At 37.4% G+C, this 18,178-nt stretch overlaps 1 protein-coding gene across 1 annotated transcript in view; it reads right to left on the minus strand.

Moving 5' to 3' along the window:
- Positions 1–18,178, minus strand: part of LOC132822870 (transcription factor TFIIIB component B'' homolog) — an 81,552-nt gene that overhangs the window by 50,374 nt on the left and 13,000 nt on the right. Inside the window, exons 3-10 of the mRNA XM_060836251.1 lie at positions 11,139–11,751; positions 7,226–7,335; positions 7,027–7,077; positions 6,479–6,601; positions 4,768–4,898; positions 1,516–1,610; positions 1,163–1,217; positions 269–415 (exon numbers count right to left, since the gene is read on the minus strand). Coding sequence (XP_060692234.1) covers positions 269–415; positions 1,163–1,217; positions 1,516–1,610; positions 4,768–4,898; positions 6,479–6,601; positions 7,027–7,077; positions 7,226–7,335; positions 11,139–11,751 — 1,325 coding nt within the window. The remainder of the gene's footprint in view (positions 1–268; positions 416–1,162; positions 1,218–1,515; positions 1,611–4,767; positions 4,899–6,478; positions 6,602–7,026; positions 7,078–7,225; positions 7,336–11,138; positions 11,752–18,178) is intronic.

Consider the following 18,178-nt stretch of genomic DNA (forward strand, 5'->3'; position numbering starts at 1 on the left):
CATTAGATTAACAGCCCTTCTTATCTGAAACAACCAAATAGAAAACATTTAAACTTTTGTTGTTTAGCTCTTAATTTTAAATTTTGGTTCAAAGCAAAAGGTGCCAAAAAGTTAAAAGATATACAACTATGAATGATATTTAATCATATGTTGATTTTAAAATATAGAATCCATATTACATAGCAGCATAAAGAATTTGTCACCTTTGTTAGTTCACTGCAAAACGGCCTTTGTAAAATGATAATGAAGTATTTTTAAACTATGCTACCTTTCCTGTTTCGTTTGCTCCTGGATTGCTTTCTTGGAGCTTGAGTTTTGGTTTTCTCATCCTTTTCTTTCTTTCTCTTTGACTCTGCTTCTAAAACTCGGGTTAGTAACTCTCCAAAAAAATCCAGGTCGAGAGGCTTCTTCTCCTCTATGCAAAAAAGATTAAAAGGGACATGAGTAAAATACCATCAATAAGAATCAGACAACTGCAGGTTACAAAGTGATCAGATAGAACTTCTAGTACCAAGCAATGGAAAACCAAAGTAAAAACTGTTCATTGTAATTAAAAGAAACACTAAGCCAATAAAGTAAGTCAATCACATGGGAATCGAGAGACCACACAAAGCAAACAAAATCGGAAAACCAGCCCAACAGTAAGCCTTCTCTAAAGTTAGCACGAGTGTTTACTGATCATTTTCCTAAATCCTTAATAATTAAAATATCACTATGTTTGCTTTTGAGATATGGTAACTGTCTTCAAACCAAGAAACTCACTCATGATAAGAACCTGCGTGTGAAGTATTTTAACATTGGATGCTTGTTGTACTGCAGCTACTATACAATTCTGACCAACCAGGAAACTCCCATTTACCTTGGGCATATCAGAAGAATTTACAGCTTGATAATCAAACTATTCAGGAGCATTACAGCACATCTTCTACACCATCAAATCCTGAGGTGGAACTTGAACCCAGAGGTTCTGGCTCAAGCATAGGGAGGTTACCACTGCCCCAGAAGATTTCTTCACTTCTGGAACATCCTGCTGCTCTCCAGGTATGCTGTTCACATTCAAATTATTTGCCTCATATTTACACTTTTTAAATCAATGTGCAATAATATCTAAATCACACCGAAACAAAGAACCTTGAGCCAATTTAAATACTACCATACTCACTGAATGCTTTGTCAATCCTCCATGAATTCAACTTTTCTTCACGTTTAAATTTGTTCTGTGGAAAAAAAACTGTTAATAAAAAATATTTTTCACTTATGTAAAAGTGATTGTTTAAGTTTTTTTTTAAATTAGTGTCTGCTATTTCTCATGTATCATGTTGATAATGATAAGTATGCTTAATCTTGTTCCAATATGCAACTGAGCAACATGGATTCATTTTTATGTACAGGTCAATACCCTGTTGCAGCTAATGGAATACCAAAAAATGCAATTGCAATGGGCTGACTCATCTTTCTGAGTCTATAAACAACTAGATGAATGCAGAAAATTGTTCTAAAGACAATTGAAATTACCTTTATTTCTATTCTTGTCCTGTTGGGGAATAACTGACCAATCATAGAGAAATCTGTCCCAACCATACTGATTGCTAGAAAGAACATGTCTGTTTCTGAAAAGAATTAAAATTTACAAATTTACTTCAAACCACAAACATAGTACAAATAAAACCAACAAATTCTTAGACAAGAAGAATTGTAAAAAAGAATCAATAAAAAATTATGCAATACAAAACAAAACAAAGCAGGCGTGCAAAACTTAGAATGAGTTTCTGGCATCCTTTTATACACAGGCTGTGTGGGCTGCTGTGCCTTAAGACAATTGTGTCAGCCATTTTTAAACCTTTTATTTGCCCCTTGTTTCTCGGTTGCAGGTGTTGCAGTCAAGACCAACATTTATTGTTCATCTCGAATGGTCCTCTAGGTGGTGGTGAGCTGCCTTCTTGAACTATGATCTCTCAGAGGAGTTCCACCCACAGAGCTATTATGAAGCATATTCAAGGTTTTCAATCAGCAACATGGGAATAGGCAATATAGCTCCAGGTCAAGATATAAAGTGGCTTTTTGGAGAATTTACAGATTCCCATGTGGCTGTTCCTTGAATTTTTTTTTAAGTTGCAACGGATTTGGAAGGTTCTTTTGAAGGAAGCTTAATTGTTGCTGTGCATCTTATAACAAAGAACAAGTGCTGGAAGTCAGAAACAAAAGCAAAAATTGCTGGAGACACTCAGGAAAAAGTCATATTTATAATGGTGGAAGGGGGCCGTGAGCAGATAAGTGGAGACGGAGCCCAGAGAGAGAGAAAGAGAGAGAAAGAGAAAAGGAGAGTCAGAAAGAGGAAAATGTTAGGCAAGCAAAGTTGTAGTTTGAGAGTGTGTGTGTGTGCGCGTGTGTGTGTGTGAGAGAGAGAGAGAGAGAGAGAGAGAGAAAGTGAGCATGAGAGTGTAAAAGAGAGGGAAAGAAGGGAACAGGGGATGCATTTGCATGAGTACGTGAAGGGCTTGTGAGAGAAAGACAAGTTAGAAAATTAAAGTGAAAGGACCAAGTGTTAGTAGAGAGTATCAATCCAGTATGATGCGACCAATGCTGGGAACTGAATATATTGACATGCTTAGCAATTTAGAAAAACAGATCAAGAGGAAATGGATTAAACATACAAACAGAAGCAAAGTACCGCAGATGCTAAAGACATGAAATACAATAACGTTTGGAGAAACTCAGCAGACTTGGCAGCATTTGTAAAGTAAGATGCAGAGTTAATGTTTTAAGTGCAGTATTACTTTTCTTTGGAACATGAAGTTAACTTGCTGTTTCTTGCTCCATTAATGCTGCCAGATCTACTAAGTTTCTCCACTACTTTGCTTTTATTTCACAAAGGAGGTTGGGTGGGTCTGTTAATAGATATGATTATCATAGTGTCAAATATCAAGACATAAAATCAGTGCGGACACAGATTAAATGTAGCAAAGAAAAGAACTCACCAGTGAGAGTAATTTACAACTACCCAACACTGGAGAAACAGTGGGACTGGTAAGGAAGGGACTACAATAATAATGGATTAATGTAATCCTTACATAGATAAAGCAAACCCGATTACCAATAGCAGTTTAAGGATAGTTTCATGGAGCGTATTATGACAATTTCATAGAACAATATAGTGTGAAACCAACCTAGGAACAAGCTAATTTAGATTACCAATTAGTTGTACCATTAATTATAACAGGATTAATCAATGATTCCACTATAACAAATTCCCTTGCAAAAGTGATCATAACATGATGAATTTTACATGATGAGTGTTGCTGGAAAAGCATAACAGATCAGGCAGCATCCAAGGAGCAGGAAAATCGACGTTTCGGGCAGCAGCCCTTCAGCAGGAAAGGGTTGACTGACCTGCTGTGCTTTACCAGCACCAGTCTAATCTCAACTCTGATCTCCAGCATCTGCAGCCTTCAATTTTGCCTAATGTGTACAAAGTACCAGTTTATCTCATCTATCAAGTTATTATTTTCCAATATGAATTCCCAAAATCCCTGCCTATAGGACCAATGTTCACTTTATTAACTCTTTTCCTTTTTACAGATCTATAGAAATTTTTACTACTGTGAGAAAGGTGTATAATATTATTGCTGTTCAAGAATTTGAATTTTTAAAGTTGAAGCAGATGGGTTTTGGTTTCAGGTCTGTGATTGTAACTTTTTTTTAAAAAAAGATTAGAAAGTCATTTGGAATTGTGACCTAAATATATAGTTTCCAAGAATGAATGGGATTCAGTTAAGTGCCTCACAGAATACCTCTGGTGCTAACTAAAAAAACGTTTATTTTGCTGGGTTTACGAAAGACACAAACAACAACTCGGGGCCATAAATTTAGTTAGACTTTATTTCAGAAGGAGGAGATGTAGTTTGTGAAGTCTCCTGCTGCCAGACTTTATTAGATTTTTTCAAGTTGTTAGAACTACAAAGAGGTTTAAGCCAGGAGACCAGGAAAGAAGTTGCAAATCCATCTCAGTAGTCCAAAGAGGAGAACTAAAAAAGGATATTGCTGAGAAAAAAGGTTGAAACTTTAATAATGTGAAATTTTTCTAAACTGTCCTACATGTATGTATGTGTATGTATATAGGAAAACGTTGTTGCTTTTCGTTAGTTTAATAAACTTGTTTCCTTGTGTTAAAGAACGTGGGCAGTCTCATGCAAATATGTCCAGTGACTGGCCACCACAGTAACCATCACAAAAATTAAACTTGCGATTTATCAAGTCAGGTTTCACTTTAGAACCTGGCTTGTCCAGATGATCATCAAAATAGTACCAGAGTTTATATTTCAAATTACATTTATCTTGCAGTCTAATCTTCCCTTCTTATTAAATCAATTAAATCTTTTTTTAACATTTCATCTTATTTCATTACCTGCCACCTAAATATGCACAATTATATGTCTTTTCTTCAGATTTTCCATTATCTTTAAGCTTTGAACATTGAAATGTGCTTCAAAATGTATAAAATGCATTAAGGATGAGCAATAAATGTTGGCGTAGTCAGCAACACCTATATCTCAGTGAAAGAATAAATACATTTGATTCTTGTAAATTTAATTAAGTTGAAATGGAGCACACTGGTAGTTATTTTTGGCAATTTTTTTTAAAAAACAGAAAAAGTAAAACAATACAGGAGTATGAATTTCAGTGGTTTTGCTTCTTACAATTTAAACATCTAAAGCAAAAATTTTTTTTTTTTTTAAAAATAAGCCATTAAACTTGTCTCATACATACCTTTATTAGACCATGGCTTTGTGTGTGTGCTCTTTCTAAAACTGGAATAAGTCGTTTGAGAACCGCGTTCAAAAATGGGATCGTTTTCTTCAACGATTGGTCCTTTCTTCCTCAAAACTTCAACCGTTAAACTATGTTTTTGTTTAAAAACATAAGTATATGTAAATTCATCATAAAATTTTTGCAACTTAAAGTAATGCTGTGTGAACTTCCTTCATTATAAAGCACAACCTGTTTTGTTCTGCCCTGAACAAATCATTGTACATTCTCTCATATACCATAGTCTCAGCTTTAAAGATTAAATTTATCAGTTAGAATTCAGAACTGAGCAAGTTATGATAGAGTACAAGCTACTGATTAAACCTTACCTGGAGTACTTCACTCAGTTTCGAGCATTAAGTCTCATGAAATATAAGCTGCTCTTCGAAGATGTCTAGCAAAAATAAAGTACCAATTTGATACCAATACCATTAAAGATATGAGCAGATTAGGCCAGTTGTCACATCAAATCTGCTCTGTCATTCAATCATAGCTGATTATGCTGCTCAATCCAATTTCCCTGCCTTTTCCCCATAGTCCTTGATCTGTTTATTAATCAAGAACTTATCTCTACATTAAATGCACTCAATGACCTGCCCTCCACAGCTTTTTGTCACAATGAGTCTCACAGATTCACCACCCTCTGGCTGAAGGGTTCAAGTAAAACTTACAGGCAGTATAAACTTGGTTTGTATTTCCTTGTGTTCCATTATTGAGGGGTGATCTAAATAATCAAGTGTTCTATAGGGTAATTACACGTAGGTGAATTTGAACCATACCGTATAATCTTAAAATTAGACCCAAGACATTTAAGTGTGCTATCAACGAGTAGTGGAAATCTGATTCTCTCTTCGGAAACTAGCTGTCAATGTTGAGACAAGTGAAATGTTCAAGTTTTATGTAATTAGGGTAACAAGGGATTATTGATTAATGAAGGGGAAACAGAGTTGAAACATAGAGAACTCATACCAAAATGAGTGGTTGAGTAGACTGGAATGGACTGAACAGCCCATTCCTACTCCCACATTTCACTGAAACAGTAACTACCTTTTATGCCATAGGCTTCATTTGCTGACAAATCTAAGATAGGCTGCTTTATCATGCGCTTTTTGGAAGTCCATATACAAATCGACTACAACACACTCATCAATGTTCTCTGCAACTTAATTAAAATCAAGTTAAGTAAACATGAAAACAAAAACAAAATGTTGTGGATGTTGGAAATGTGGAATAAAAACAAGTGCTGGAAAGCAGCACACGTGGAATAAGGAAAATGAGTGAAGTGTTTTGAGCCAAATTTGATTCTTCTTCAGAAGAGATTCAACATGGTTTACTTCAACAAATACGTCTGACTTTCCCTAAATAGTCCACATTTATGTAATTGATGGCTAATTTTTCTGCCAGATTATAGTTTCAAAAAGCCTTCCCATCACCGGGCTGGTGAACCCAATTTAAAGTCCCTTAAATCTTCAGAGCTGCAGCATAAATCAAATTGTAGCTTAAAGCTGATCATTTTTTGGACACAGGTACATAGCACCTAGACTAAAGTACTGAACTCCTTTGCAATAAATAAATGGTGTTCAGTAATGGTTTAAGCATCTAAATTGATTAATGATCAACTAATAAAAGGTAAAGTGCTTAAAGCAGAAATGTTTTAATACTGTGGGCACACCTTTCTTCATCAATAATAATAGAGCCATCTTCAGCCACTTTGACACGTGGACCCAAAACCGCATCATCTGATTCTTCACCTTCATCCTCATTAGCTGGTGGATTAATTGTTCCCACTTCAGGCCTATAATATAAAATAAGAAGGCACATTGTGAATTTCAGAGCCTAACCTCTTTGGTAACATAATCAAAAAAGATAATGAAAAGTTTATTCAAGCTTTGCGTTAAATATCCAAAGAAATCTTCTTTTACAACAGGATTTCTTTTATCTTGAGGGGTTAGGAATCTTTAGGAATCATTTATACTATAATAAATGTGGTGATGACTGAGAAATGCCCTTCTTCTATCCTTAAATCATAAGTAATAATATAAATATATTTATTTTTAATTTGAATCACAGATCCGACAGTAAATTAAACTTGCATTATCAAAAAGTGTTTTATTATTCATTTTAAAACCCTTTGGTAAAACTTCACAAATCTATTGACTAATTTCTAAAAATATTAAAGGTGCAGCCTGTTTTATTGGAAATGTTTGAAAATATACTCACTCTTTGGTTAAAACTGGGAAAGATGGTCTTTTTTCTTCTTCAAACGAAGATCTATAAAGGTTTTCAAATAATAAGAAACATGATATTACTTCTACTGAAAAATGAATGTAATCTGAAAAGGCTAATCCCATTCTTTAAATGCATTCTATCAGGAGCATTAGATAATTAATATTACTTAGAACATCACCAGGTCACGTACAGCATTGGATTTGTATCAGGCAAGTAGTAGATAAAATCTCTCATTGTCATTTTAGTACGTTCTGGGGGATTACCAGTTTCCCAAACTGGAATTGTTTCTCTGCGAGCTTTCTGCAACAAAAGAAGAAAAGTTGTGTAAAATGCATCACATGCAGAAAATAATTAAAGAAACAATATCAGTGTGCAATACATCAATCAGGACGCACAGAGAAAAGAATAAACAGAACACCAAAATGTGCCTTGCTGTGATAGTACATTTAATTATAGTGCATGGGGTCATCTAATATATGAACATTTAGATCTACCACTGTACTACATCAGCACCTCTGTGGTGTGGTGCTTCAATTACTTAATATGTAAAGGCCCATATCTTGCATGGGTAGCAATAAAGAGGCTGGCATTACAGCTGCATAAATCAGGCAGCAACCTCTGAGTGTTGGAATAAACGTTTAAATAGGGAAATCTAGAACTTATACTAGAGATATTCTTCTCCTCCACAGGTTGTGCTGCAACAATAATCACAGATATCAATGCAAGGCATGACAATGCAGTATTTCTCTAACTGTTTACAACTAAAGATATCAAAAACATTAGGGCTAGTGCACCAAGAATTAGCATTTTTAATGCAACAATTGCATGTCAAACAGCATGAGCAATCCCTTAACCAATCGGTCAGGACTAAACTCTCAAGTCCTGCCACTTCTTGTCATGAATAGTGGTGGACAATGAAACAATTCACTGGAGAGGAGGCTTCACAAATATCCCAACCTTCAACAATGTAACTGCCTAATACATAAGTGCAAAAGATAAAGCTGAAGCATTCACAACCTTCAGCCAGAGGTGTTAGTGGATAATCCATCTTGGCCTCTTCTAGAGTTGCCCAGCAAAACAGGAATGAGGCTTCAGCCAATTCAAATCACCCCACAAAATGGGCCCTGACAAAATTCCAGCAACAGTACTGAGGACTTGTGTTCCAGAACATCTCATTCTCCTAGCCAAGCTCTTCCAGTAGTTACAACACTGGCATCTATTCAACAGTGTGAAATATGGCCTAGGTATATCCTCTACATAAAAAAGCGGGACAAATCCAACCCAGCCAATTACTACTCGATCATTCTACTCTTGATCATCAGTAAAGTGATGGAACAGGTCATCAACAGTGCTATCGAACAGCACCTGTTCAGCAATAACCTGCTCAGTGAAGCCCAATTTGACTTCTGCAGGGCCACTCAGCACCAGACCTCATTATAAGCTTTGTTCAAAGATGGACAAAAGAGCTGAATTCGAGAGGTGAGATGAGAGTGACAGCCCTTGACATCAAGGTTGCATTTGACCCAGCACCAAGAAGCCTTAGCAAAAAAAGGATCAATAGGTATTGGGAGCAAACTGTCCACTGGTTGGATTCATATCTAGCACATAGGAAGATAATTGCAGTTGTTGGCGATCAGTCATCACAGCTCCAGGACATTGCTGCAGGAGTTCCTGAGGGTAGTGTCTGAAATCCAACTATCTTTAGCTGTTTCATTAATGATCTTTGCTCTAGTAAGGTCAGAAATGCAAATGTTCACTGAAGAATGCACACTGTTCAGCACCATTCATGACTCCTCAGATACTTAGGTTGTCCATGCAACTAGGTATGGACAATATCCATTCTTGGGCTGACAAATAGCAAGTAACATTCATGTCACACAAATGTCAGGCTATGACCATCTCCAATAAGAGACAATTTAATCACTGCCCCTTGACAATCAATGGTGTTACCATCACTGAATCCCCCACTGTCAACATCCTTGGAGTTACCATTGACCAGAAACTCAGCTAGACTCATCACATAAACACAAGAGCAGGTCAGAGGCGATGAATACTGCAGCAAGTAAGTCACCTCCTGGCTTCTCAAACACTATCCACTCTCTATATGGCACAAGTCAGGAGTGTGATGGAATTGTGTAAAAAGTGAGGTCTGCAGATGCTGGAGATCAGAGCTGAAAATTTGTTGCTGGTTAAAGCACAGCAGGTCAGGCAGCATCCAAGGAACAGGAAATTCGACGTTTCGGGCCAGAGCCTGATGAAGGGCTCTGGCCCAAAACGTCGAATTTCCTGTTCCTTGGATGCTGCCTGACCTGCTGTGCTTTAACCAGCAACAAATTTTCAGCTCAGTGTGATGGAATTACCTAGATAAGTGCAAATCCAACAATACTCAAAAGGCTTGACACCATCTAGAATAAAGTAGCTCAATTGATTCTCATGACATCCCCACGAGCATCTACACATTCCACAAGTGAACAAAAATGGTTGCTAATTATTACTAGATAACCTACTTGGTACTGAAGAATTAACTTTATAAGTTGATGTTTCATTCCTTCATAAGTTAATTAATATTAAATATTTTAATTTGTGTTTCACTTTTTCTCTTTTGTGCCTTTTCCTTATTATGTGTTTCCCAACCTTTATTTTGCTTCCTGTGAATCATTTAAATTTAATTTCCATTTTATACATGCTGTTTTAGATTTCGTGTCTCAATGATGATTCCTCAATCTAATTCGAAGCGAGTCCCAGATTCATTCTTAGCTCAGAAATTCCACAGATCCCTTTTAGAAGATGCTGTATTTGTGAGACATCAGATTGGAGCAGGTTTCTCTACAGCCTGATTAAACTGACCTGTCAATATAGAGAACAGCACAATCCTTCTTTCATCACAGTCCATTAAAATCAGGGCCAGCGCTCAAAAATATACAGGGCCAGCAACTGAATTCACCCCTAAAATCTCTAAATCACGCAGGAAATTTCACTTTGTGAATTCAAGCAGATAAAAATGCTCAGTAGAATGAAAAGAAATGGCAAGTAGCTATTCCTCCAAATCACAGAGTGATTTTGGCCTATGATTATCACTGATAGGTTCATAGGGAATTTATCAGTGCCAAATATGGGAGAGAATCACCTAGAAATTGAAGGAGCAATGAAAGTGGTACTGGCAATCATGGCCAGTGAGGCATGGGAAGGAGAAGCAGAAACAGAAACGGTGAAGTGAACTAAGGAGAGAGGTTGCAGAGCAAAGTGCTGGTGCAGGGCTAGATGTGAGGCCACAAATCAATAGCAGGGCTATAAAGGGGGATGGTGGTGCCACAAAAGGGGAGTGGTGCTGTAGCACTCCATGGAAGACAAGAATAGAAGTAGAGACAGGATCTTCGAAAGGAAAAAAAACACTGTTCAGCAAAGGAATATTCATTTAACCTGTATCAGGAAAAGTCAGGTAATGAATTTCTTGCAAACTAAAGCAGGGTTCCTCAATTAAAGCTGCATAATTTCTGAGACTACTATTTGGGGGGAAAATGTAGTAGATGATGTAATGACAACTATGTCAAGTGTATAATTTAATTTAAACAATTTAATTTTATGAACACTTACATTGATGCATTACCAAAATTCAGAAACTCTCAAGTACTTTCAATGCTTTTGGTGCAATGTTTGTATTATAGACAAACATACAACAGTTTAACAGTGACTTCCCCAGTCAACAGAAAGCATGGTGCTTATGGTGATGGATTTTTGTGTATCGAAGTGTTACGATTTTTTTCAAAAAACATTTATTGCCAATTTATGTTTGTTGTTGTGCCAATTTAAATATTGTGATGTCTAGGAAGTTAATACTTGCATTTTATATTGTGGGAAGAATACCATGTTGAATGGATATAAATTTAGAATCACATCTGTTAAGTACGTAGAGCATTAGTCATTAGTCCTACTTTATATCACATATTTGCAAATAACAAGCTAATATTATTGTAACTTTAAAATAAGATAAATATATCGAATCAGCTATGAGTAATATTTCATTGCTATATGGCAACAAAATTGGCTCCAATTGAACGTAATTGTCAACAAAAACAACCTCAAAACACACATTTAAAACTTGCCTTCTCTTTCCTCAACTCCTCTTTTAGCATTTCACGCAGTTTTCGAGCTTTCCTCAGTCGTTCAAGGTCAGATGGAATTTTTGCTGATTTAGGGCGTACAGGTGAGTGATTTGGGGATGGTACAATTCCTTTCGCAGGTGGACTGCTTGGCATAATCCTCTCCTTGAGTGGTGAGGACAGAGTCTTTCGTGTCATAGGTGAGCGAATAGTATTGGTGCCAATAGCTGGATCTTTGTGCACAGGACTTTTAACTGGAGAAAACTGAGGTACTTGAGGAATTGGGGTTTTCTTTTCTGGCAATTTATTAAGTTGTCCTGAAGCGGGCTTGCGTTTGTCCAATGATTTTGGAAGCACTTTGTCAGTAGCAGAGGTCTGTGATGGAGAGGCTTTACCTTGAACAGATGCAGTATTGGCTCCAATCGTTAATGAAGTTTGTTGTTGAGCAAGAGATTTTGATGTTATGCTGCTTGATGGTTGTGTAGATGCAGATGTAGACGTAGATCTGGGTTTGGCTAAATTTGGCATGGTAGAGAAACGCTTCCTCCTTTGCAAAGGTGCCACAGAGAGTTTACTATTGACACCAGATTCTCCAGTCTTATCATTCGTGTCATTCCTTAAAAAAAAGTTTGCTGGTTATAATAATGTTTTAAATTTATTTAGTATCACTTAGAAAAATGCAAATAGAGAAAAGCCCAAAATGTTATCAAAAAAAAATTAAAATCAATGTCACTTATTTAACATCACACAATATAACAACCCATGCTATTTATGTTTTGACACTCAATGGAAACAGAATGACTTCCCAGCCCAGTTTAACTAACTGAGGAATCAGATGACCTAAGTTAACAATGAGATGCAAAAGAAAAAGACCTGTATGAGAACGTTTATCTGAGTCTGCTATACGTTGTGGTTGCCAATGAGAGGTTGGTGTTTTGTTTATTTATAAACATAAAATATCTAAATATACCCAAAAAAAAGAAAACTGCTGCGGATGCTGGAAATTGAAAATGAGAACAGAAAATGCTGGAGAAAATTATTAGACCTGGCAGCATCTGCAGTGAAAATACAAAACTAACATTTCAAGACCAGTTTAACCCTTCTTTCATTTGAAGTCCAGTCCCTTGAAAAATTGATAAAAAGTGCATATAACGTAAATAACATTTACTGTGTAATCATCTGAATTGGTCTGATGTTGTTTTGTTTGAAATAGTAAATAACTTCGCAATCTGATTTTAAAAGAAAATAGTCATTCCAAATAAACAGCCACAGTCAAACACATCACCCAGCAGAAGACCACCAAAAGGCTGAAAATCACTTAAAAGTAACTATTCTAATCAACAATACTCTTCCTGCTTATTACAACATGTTGCCCTCGTTTGGGAGGTATATCAGTATTCGTCCATGTTGAACAACATTTGGAAAAAGCACTGAAGGTGACAAAGACACAGAAAGTACTCTGGATGAGGGGTTTCAATGTCCATCACCAAGAATGGTTCTGAAGCACCACTAGTGATGAAATGGTCAAATCCTAAAGGATAGAGCAGCTGATCTGGGCCTGCTGGGGGTTGATAGTGGAGAAACCAACAAGTGGTAAAACATCCTCATCAATCTATTTGCAAGAGATGCATCAGTCCATTACAGCATCCATAGGAGTGACCATCACAAAGTCCTTGCAGAGACCAAGTCTGGTCTTCACACCTGACATTGTGTTGTGTCTTGTTACCACCTTGTGAAATGAGAGAGACTTCAAACAAATCTATTAACTCAAGATTGGGTATTCATCTGGGACTATGGACTACCAGCAGCAGAATTGTACTCACCAACACATTCTGCAACCTCATACTCTGCAGCAGTATGAGGTTGCAGATCCCTCATTCTCTCCTTACCATCACGCTAGGGGGAATCAACACCATTTCAATGAAGAGGTAGGAGGACTTACCAGGAACAGGATCAGCTATTAAAAATAAGGTGTCGAACTGGTAAAGGACTATTGCATTAGTAGCAATTGATAGAAAAATGAAAACATAGAAAATAGTAGGCCATCAGCCCTTCAAGCCTGGTCCGCCATTGAATATGATCATGGTTGAGAACCCAATTCAGTACTCTGTTTTCACTTTCGCCCCATACCCTTCAACCTCTTTAGCCTTAAGAACTATATTTAATCATCTTGAGAAAACATTCAATGTTTTCACCTCAGTCACTTTTTGTGACAGAGAACTCCACAGACTCACCATTCTCTGGGTGAAGATGTTTCTCCTCAGGGGCTTCTCCTCCAATAAAGCTAAGTGATTCCACAATCAGCAGATGAGATCTTAGCTCTGCATTCTTGCCACATATGCTCTTAAATGGTTGTAGACAATTAAACAACTCACTGAAGGAGAAGGCTGGACAAATATCCTTATCCTCAATGAGCACTCAGAGCTTTCACAATATAAAATGAAGGCCTTTGGTATACTGTGCCAGGACTTGACTTAAGGCCATGCATATTATGGCATTCAAAGTGCTCATCTAAACAGTTCTTAAATGTCTTGATGACTTCCACCTCTACTATCCTTTTAGGCATCTAACTTTCTTGTATCCAACTTAAAATTGTGCCACTTGGTTATTGACTGGTCTACCAGATAGGAATATTTCTCACTCTACATCTCTCAGAACTTTGTACAACTCAATCAGTTCCCTTTTCAGCTTTCTCTGCTCTAAGTAAAACAACACCAATCTATCTCGTCTCTTTTCATAGCTGAGTTGCTCTAAATTGCTGGTGAATCTCCTCTCCCCCTCAATAACAGAGGAGCCCAACATGTCAGTATAAAAGGGATTTGTGACATCCTTCAGCTAGAAGTGTTGGATGACCAACTCAGCCTCTCCAGAAATCCTCAGTAACACAGATGTCAGGCTTCAATTAAATTGATTCATTCTGTGATATGAAGAAATAAATGAAAGCACTGAATACTGCAATGATAGGTGCCCTAATAATACCCTAGTAATATTACAGAAGACGTGTACAGACGTGTTCCTCTAAATAAGCTGTTTCAGGACAGATACTAACATATAAAATTGCCCAGCCATATCCTGGCACGAAAGGCAGGACAAATCCAACCGTGGTTAGAGGGCGGCACGGTGGCACAGTGGTTAGCACTGCTGCCTCACAACGCCAGAGACCAGAGTTCAATTCCCGCCTCAGGCAACTCACTGTATGGAGTTTGCACATTCTCCCCGTGTCTGCGTGGGTTTCCTCTGGGTGCCCCGGTTTCCTCCCACAGTCCAAAGATGTGCGGGTCAGGTGAATTGGCCATGCTAAATTGCCCGCAGTGTTAGGTGAAGGGGTACGTGTAGGGGTATGGGTGGGTTGCGCTTCGGTGGGTCGGTGTGGACTTACTTACAGACTTCCACACTGTAAGTAATCTAACCTAATCTAATTTAATCTGGTCAATTACCAACTCTCCGGTCTACTCTCAATTGATAGTAAAGATCATAGGAGACATCATCAATATTGTTATCAAGGAGCAATTTCTTAGCAATAACCTGCTCATTGATGCTCAATTTGTGCTCCACGAGGGCTGCTTTACTCCTGTCCACCTCATTGACTTGGTTAAAATATGAATAGAACAGTCAAACCCCAGAGCAGAAGCTAGAATAACTGCTCTGACTGACTGCAGACTCTAAGCAAAATTAGAGTCAAAGGGAATCAGAGGGAAAATTCTGGGTTACATCATGCCTAGCGTTCAGGAATATGGCTGAGGTTGGTGCAGTCAGTTGCACCTCAAGGCAGGACATTACTACAGGAGTTCCACAGGGTACCTTATTTTTCTAATCAAAACTGTTTAGCAATGTTGTTGTACTGCTCTAAAGCAGGTGGAACTTGAACCCAGGCCTCCCAGCTCAGTGGTAGGCACACTGCCACCGCAACACAACAGGGCTCAGTTCCTCGGGCAGTGTCTCAGGCCCAACCATCATCAGCTGCTTCATCAATGACATTCCATTGTAAGATCAGAAGTGGAGATGTTCATTGATAATTACACAATATTCAGCACCATTTACAACTCCTGAAAAAGTGAAATAGTCCATGCCACAAAATGCAGCAAGGACAAAATCCAGGCTTGGGCTGAGTAACAGTAAGTTACATATGCACCACATGAATGTCAAGCAATTACCATCTCCCATAAGATATAATCTAACTGTCACCCTTGACTTCCAGCATTACCCTTCCTGAATTCCTAATTATTAACATCCTAGAAGTATTATCATTGACCAGAATATGAACTGAACACCCTTTGTAACAGCATTGTGGGTATATCTAAATAAAATGGACTGCAGCTATTCAATAATGCAGCTCACCACATTATCAAGGACAATTTGAGGTAGACAATAAATACTGCCCAGCCAGCAAAGCCCACATCCCATGAATGAATAAAGAGGTTAGGCAACTATCTGAGAATTAATCTTTCTGATTGATTTTATTTTATCAGAACTAGCAAATGGTAGAGAGTATTAGTGTTAGCAGAGATCAGGAAAAGAGGGGTAGTGGGAGGGAAGAAGAAAATAAGGGGAAGGCCAGTAAAAAGACAAAGATAAGACAAAGTCAGTGACAAAAAGCATGGAAGCACAAGGCAAAAAAAAGATGGTAATGGAAACCAGGAACTAAAGATTAAAAGTGTAAATACCCAAGTCTGCCACATTTCCTGCTGCATTACTGTATCTTAGTTTGGGCATCCAGAGCTCAAACTGCTCCAAGAAATTTGACAATAAAAATGCTCCAATTTCCATTCTTTACATCAAACATCATGACTGATATTAAAGTGTGGTGAGTTTTCATGACTGCAGGTTCCTAAATGAATGGCTAATTTACAAGTCAGAATATAAATGATAAGTGATCAGTGGACAAGTTATCTTTAACAAATATCATCGCCAATTTTTCATTGCTCTACTCAAACACACATTCAGCAGAAAGGAGAGGCAATCACCAGAAAACAATTAAGGGCAAAAGAAAGAGATCAAAGGTAAAAGCTATGTGTTTGTTACCCTGGAACACTGAGGCCTCCTATAACATCCCTATGACCATTTTGTCTGAAATTACCCAGAAAGACTTGGGTGCAGACTGAAATATTTCCGGTCTATGTGGTCCTCACATCATTCAATCCATTTATTTCTCAAAATGTCCAGGTTAAAGGTAAAAAATAATGCTGTTTTATTGTTATGGTTCATTAGCCAAAACCTTTTCGGTACAACTAATCTTTTAAAAATTTGTTCACAGGGTGTGGACATCGCTGGCTAGGCCAGCATTTTTTGCCCATGGCTAATTGCCCAGAGGCCAGTTAAATATCAACCACATTGCTGTGGGTATGAAGTCACAAAGACCAGACCTGGTAAAGACAGCAGATTCCCTTCCCTAAATGACTGCAGTGAACTAGATCACCATTAGGCGAGCATTTTATCCCAATCTTTTACAAATTCAAATTACACCATATGCTATGTGTCCAAAATATGAACCTGGAGGAGTTCAAAATTACTAGTTCAGTGACATTAATATTACACCGCCATTTTGTTTGTTTGTTTGTCTCTTGGGCACAAGTCAAAAAGACTCATCAGCACGCTATGATTTTGGACCAGAATTACTTAGACCCCTTGAAAAATGTAGGAAATTAGTATTTCTTATTAACATTTTCACAAGTGGATTTTAATACCTCCATTGATTTATTGTACTTATCATGCCTGATAATTTCCAATCCAATAGACTACATATGGACTAAGAATAATTATTTTACTTTAAGTGCCACAAAGCTAATCCCTTTTTTTCCTAAAAGCTGTTCCTGGGCTGTAGGAGACTCTGTCCTTGATTTTATTCAGATGGGCAATAAACCGGGCCAGGCTCCAATCAGTCTGGTTTGGTACAGAGATAAAAAGGATTTTGAGAGAACTTTTGTTTATAGGTAAACAGATGAGACTTCAGGCCAAAGCGGTCATGTTTTAGAAGTGACCTGTATAATGAAAGGGGAGCGGTCACCTTTCTAGCTAAGCTGAATAGTTTTAGTTCAGTCTTGAACTAGTTGGAAGTTCAACAGGAAACTGTGTAGAAACTCTCTCTCTTTCTGCCCTTCAACTTCAACCTGAAACCATGTGTTCCATTTATACTGGGTTTTAAAGGAAGTTTGCTTATTAGGACTGTTTGTATATTTGGAACAGCATAATTTCGTCTAGTTGGATGGGCTGAGTTCTGTAGGGATTCTTTATTCAATTCTTTGTGTTTGATTGTGTGATTCTGTGAATAATTTATTGTCTGTTTTAAAATCTAGTAGTCAACCTAGCTATCCTACTCAGTAATTTTCACTGTACATTTACAGAAACAAATTGCAAAGTTATGCTCTGGGGCTGCCTGCTTAAGAATGTTTTGAGTGGTTTGGCCGAGTCCATAACATAAGTCTATTTTGACTCTTCACCCCAATAATAATCTACACAAAGCAGTGTTTTGTTTTAAACTTATCATAAGTAAACATTTTTTAAAAACTAAAGGGAACTTTAACTTCAGAAATGGGAAATAGTGAGGAGCAAATACCCAATTTTCTTTCTGTTGATTTTAACGTAAAAGCAAATTCAAAAGAGTATATAGCTCAGGCTGATCTAAACCTAGCTATTTTATACCACCACTGAATTGATTTGCACTCCAGAATGCTAAACCTGTGAATTTAAAAGATTTTATTACTGAGATTTTGTCATTTCAGCAGTGAAAGTCTTTCAAGTTTCAAGTGCTTATGTAGCAATTGTTTGGCAGACTTATGTAGGCACTCAGCAATTATGTATGATTCACTCTCTGTTTATACAGAAAAGTAATGAAACAAAGTTACTTAACAACACATTGAGACTAGTACCCATTGCTGTGACACTGCAAAGGCATTCAGCAAGGTGCCACAAACCAGTCAATCCAAGATATGACTGGCAATTAGTCCAAGGTAAAATCTCAGTACAGCATAATCAAATTTCTATAATGCTCTTCTATGCTGAATTGGTCACACTTTTACTGGCAAAAGGATGGACAGAAACAATAC

Source organism: Hemiscyllium ocellatum, chromosome 2 (assembly GCF_020745735.1).
Source record: "Hemiscyllium ocellatum isolate sHemOce1 chromosome 2, sHemOce1.pat.X.cur, whole genome shotgun sequence".
In the NCBI taxonomy this organism is placed as follows: Eukaryota; Metazoa; Chordata; class Chondrichthyes; order Orectolobiformes; family Hemiscylliidae; genus Hemiscyllium; species Hemiscyllium ocellatum.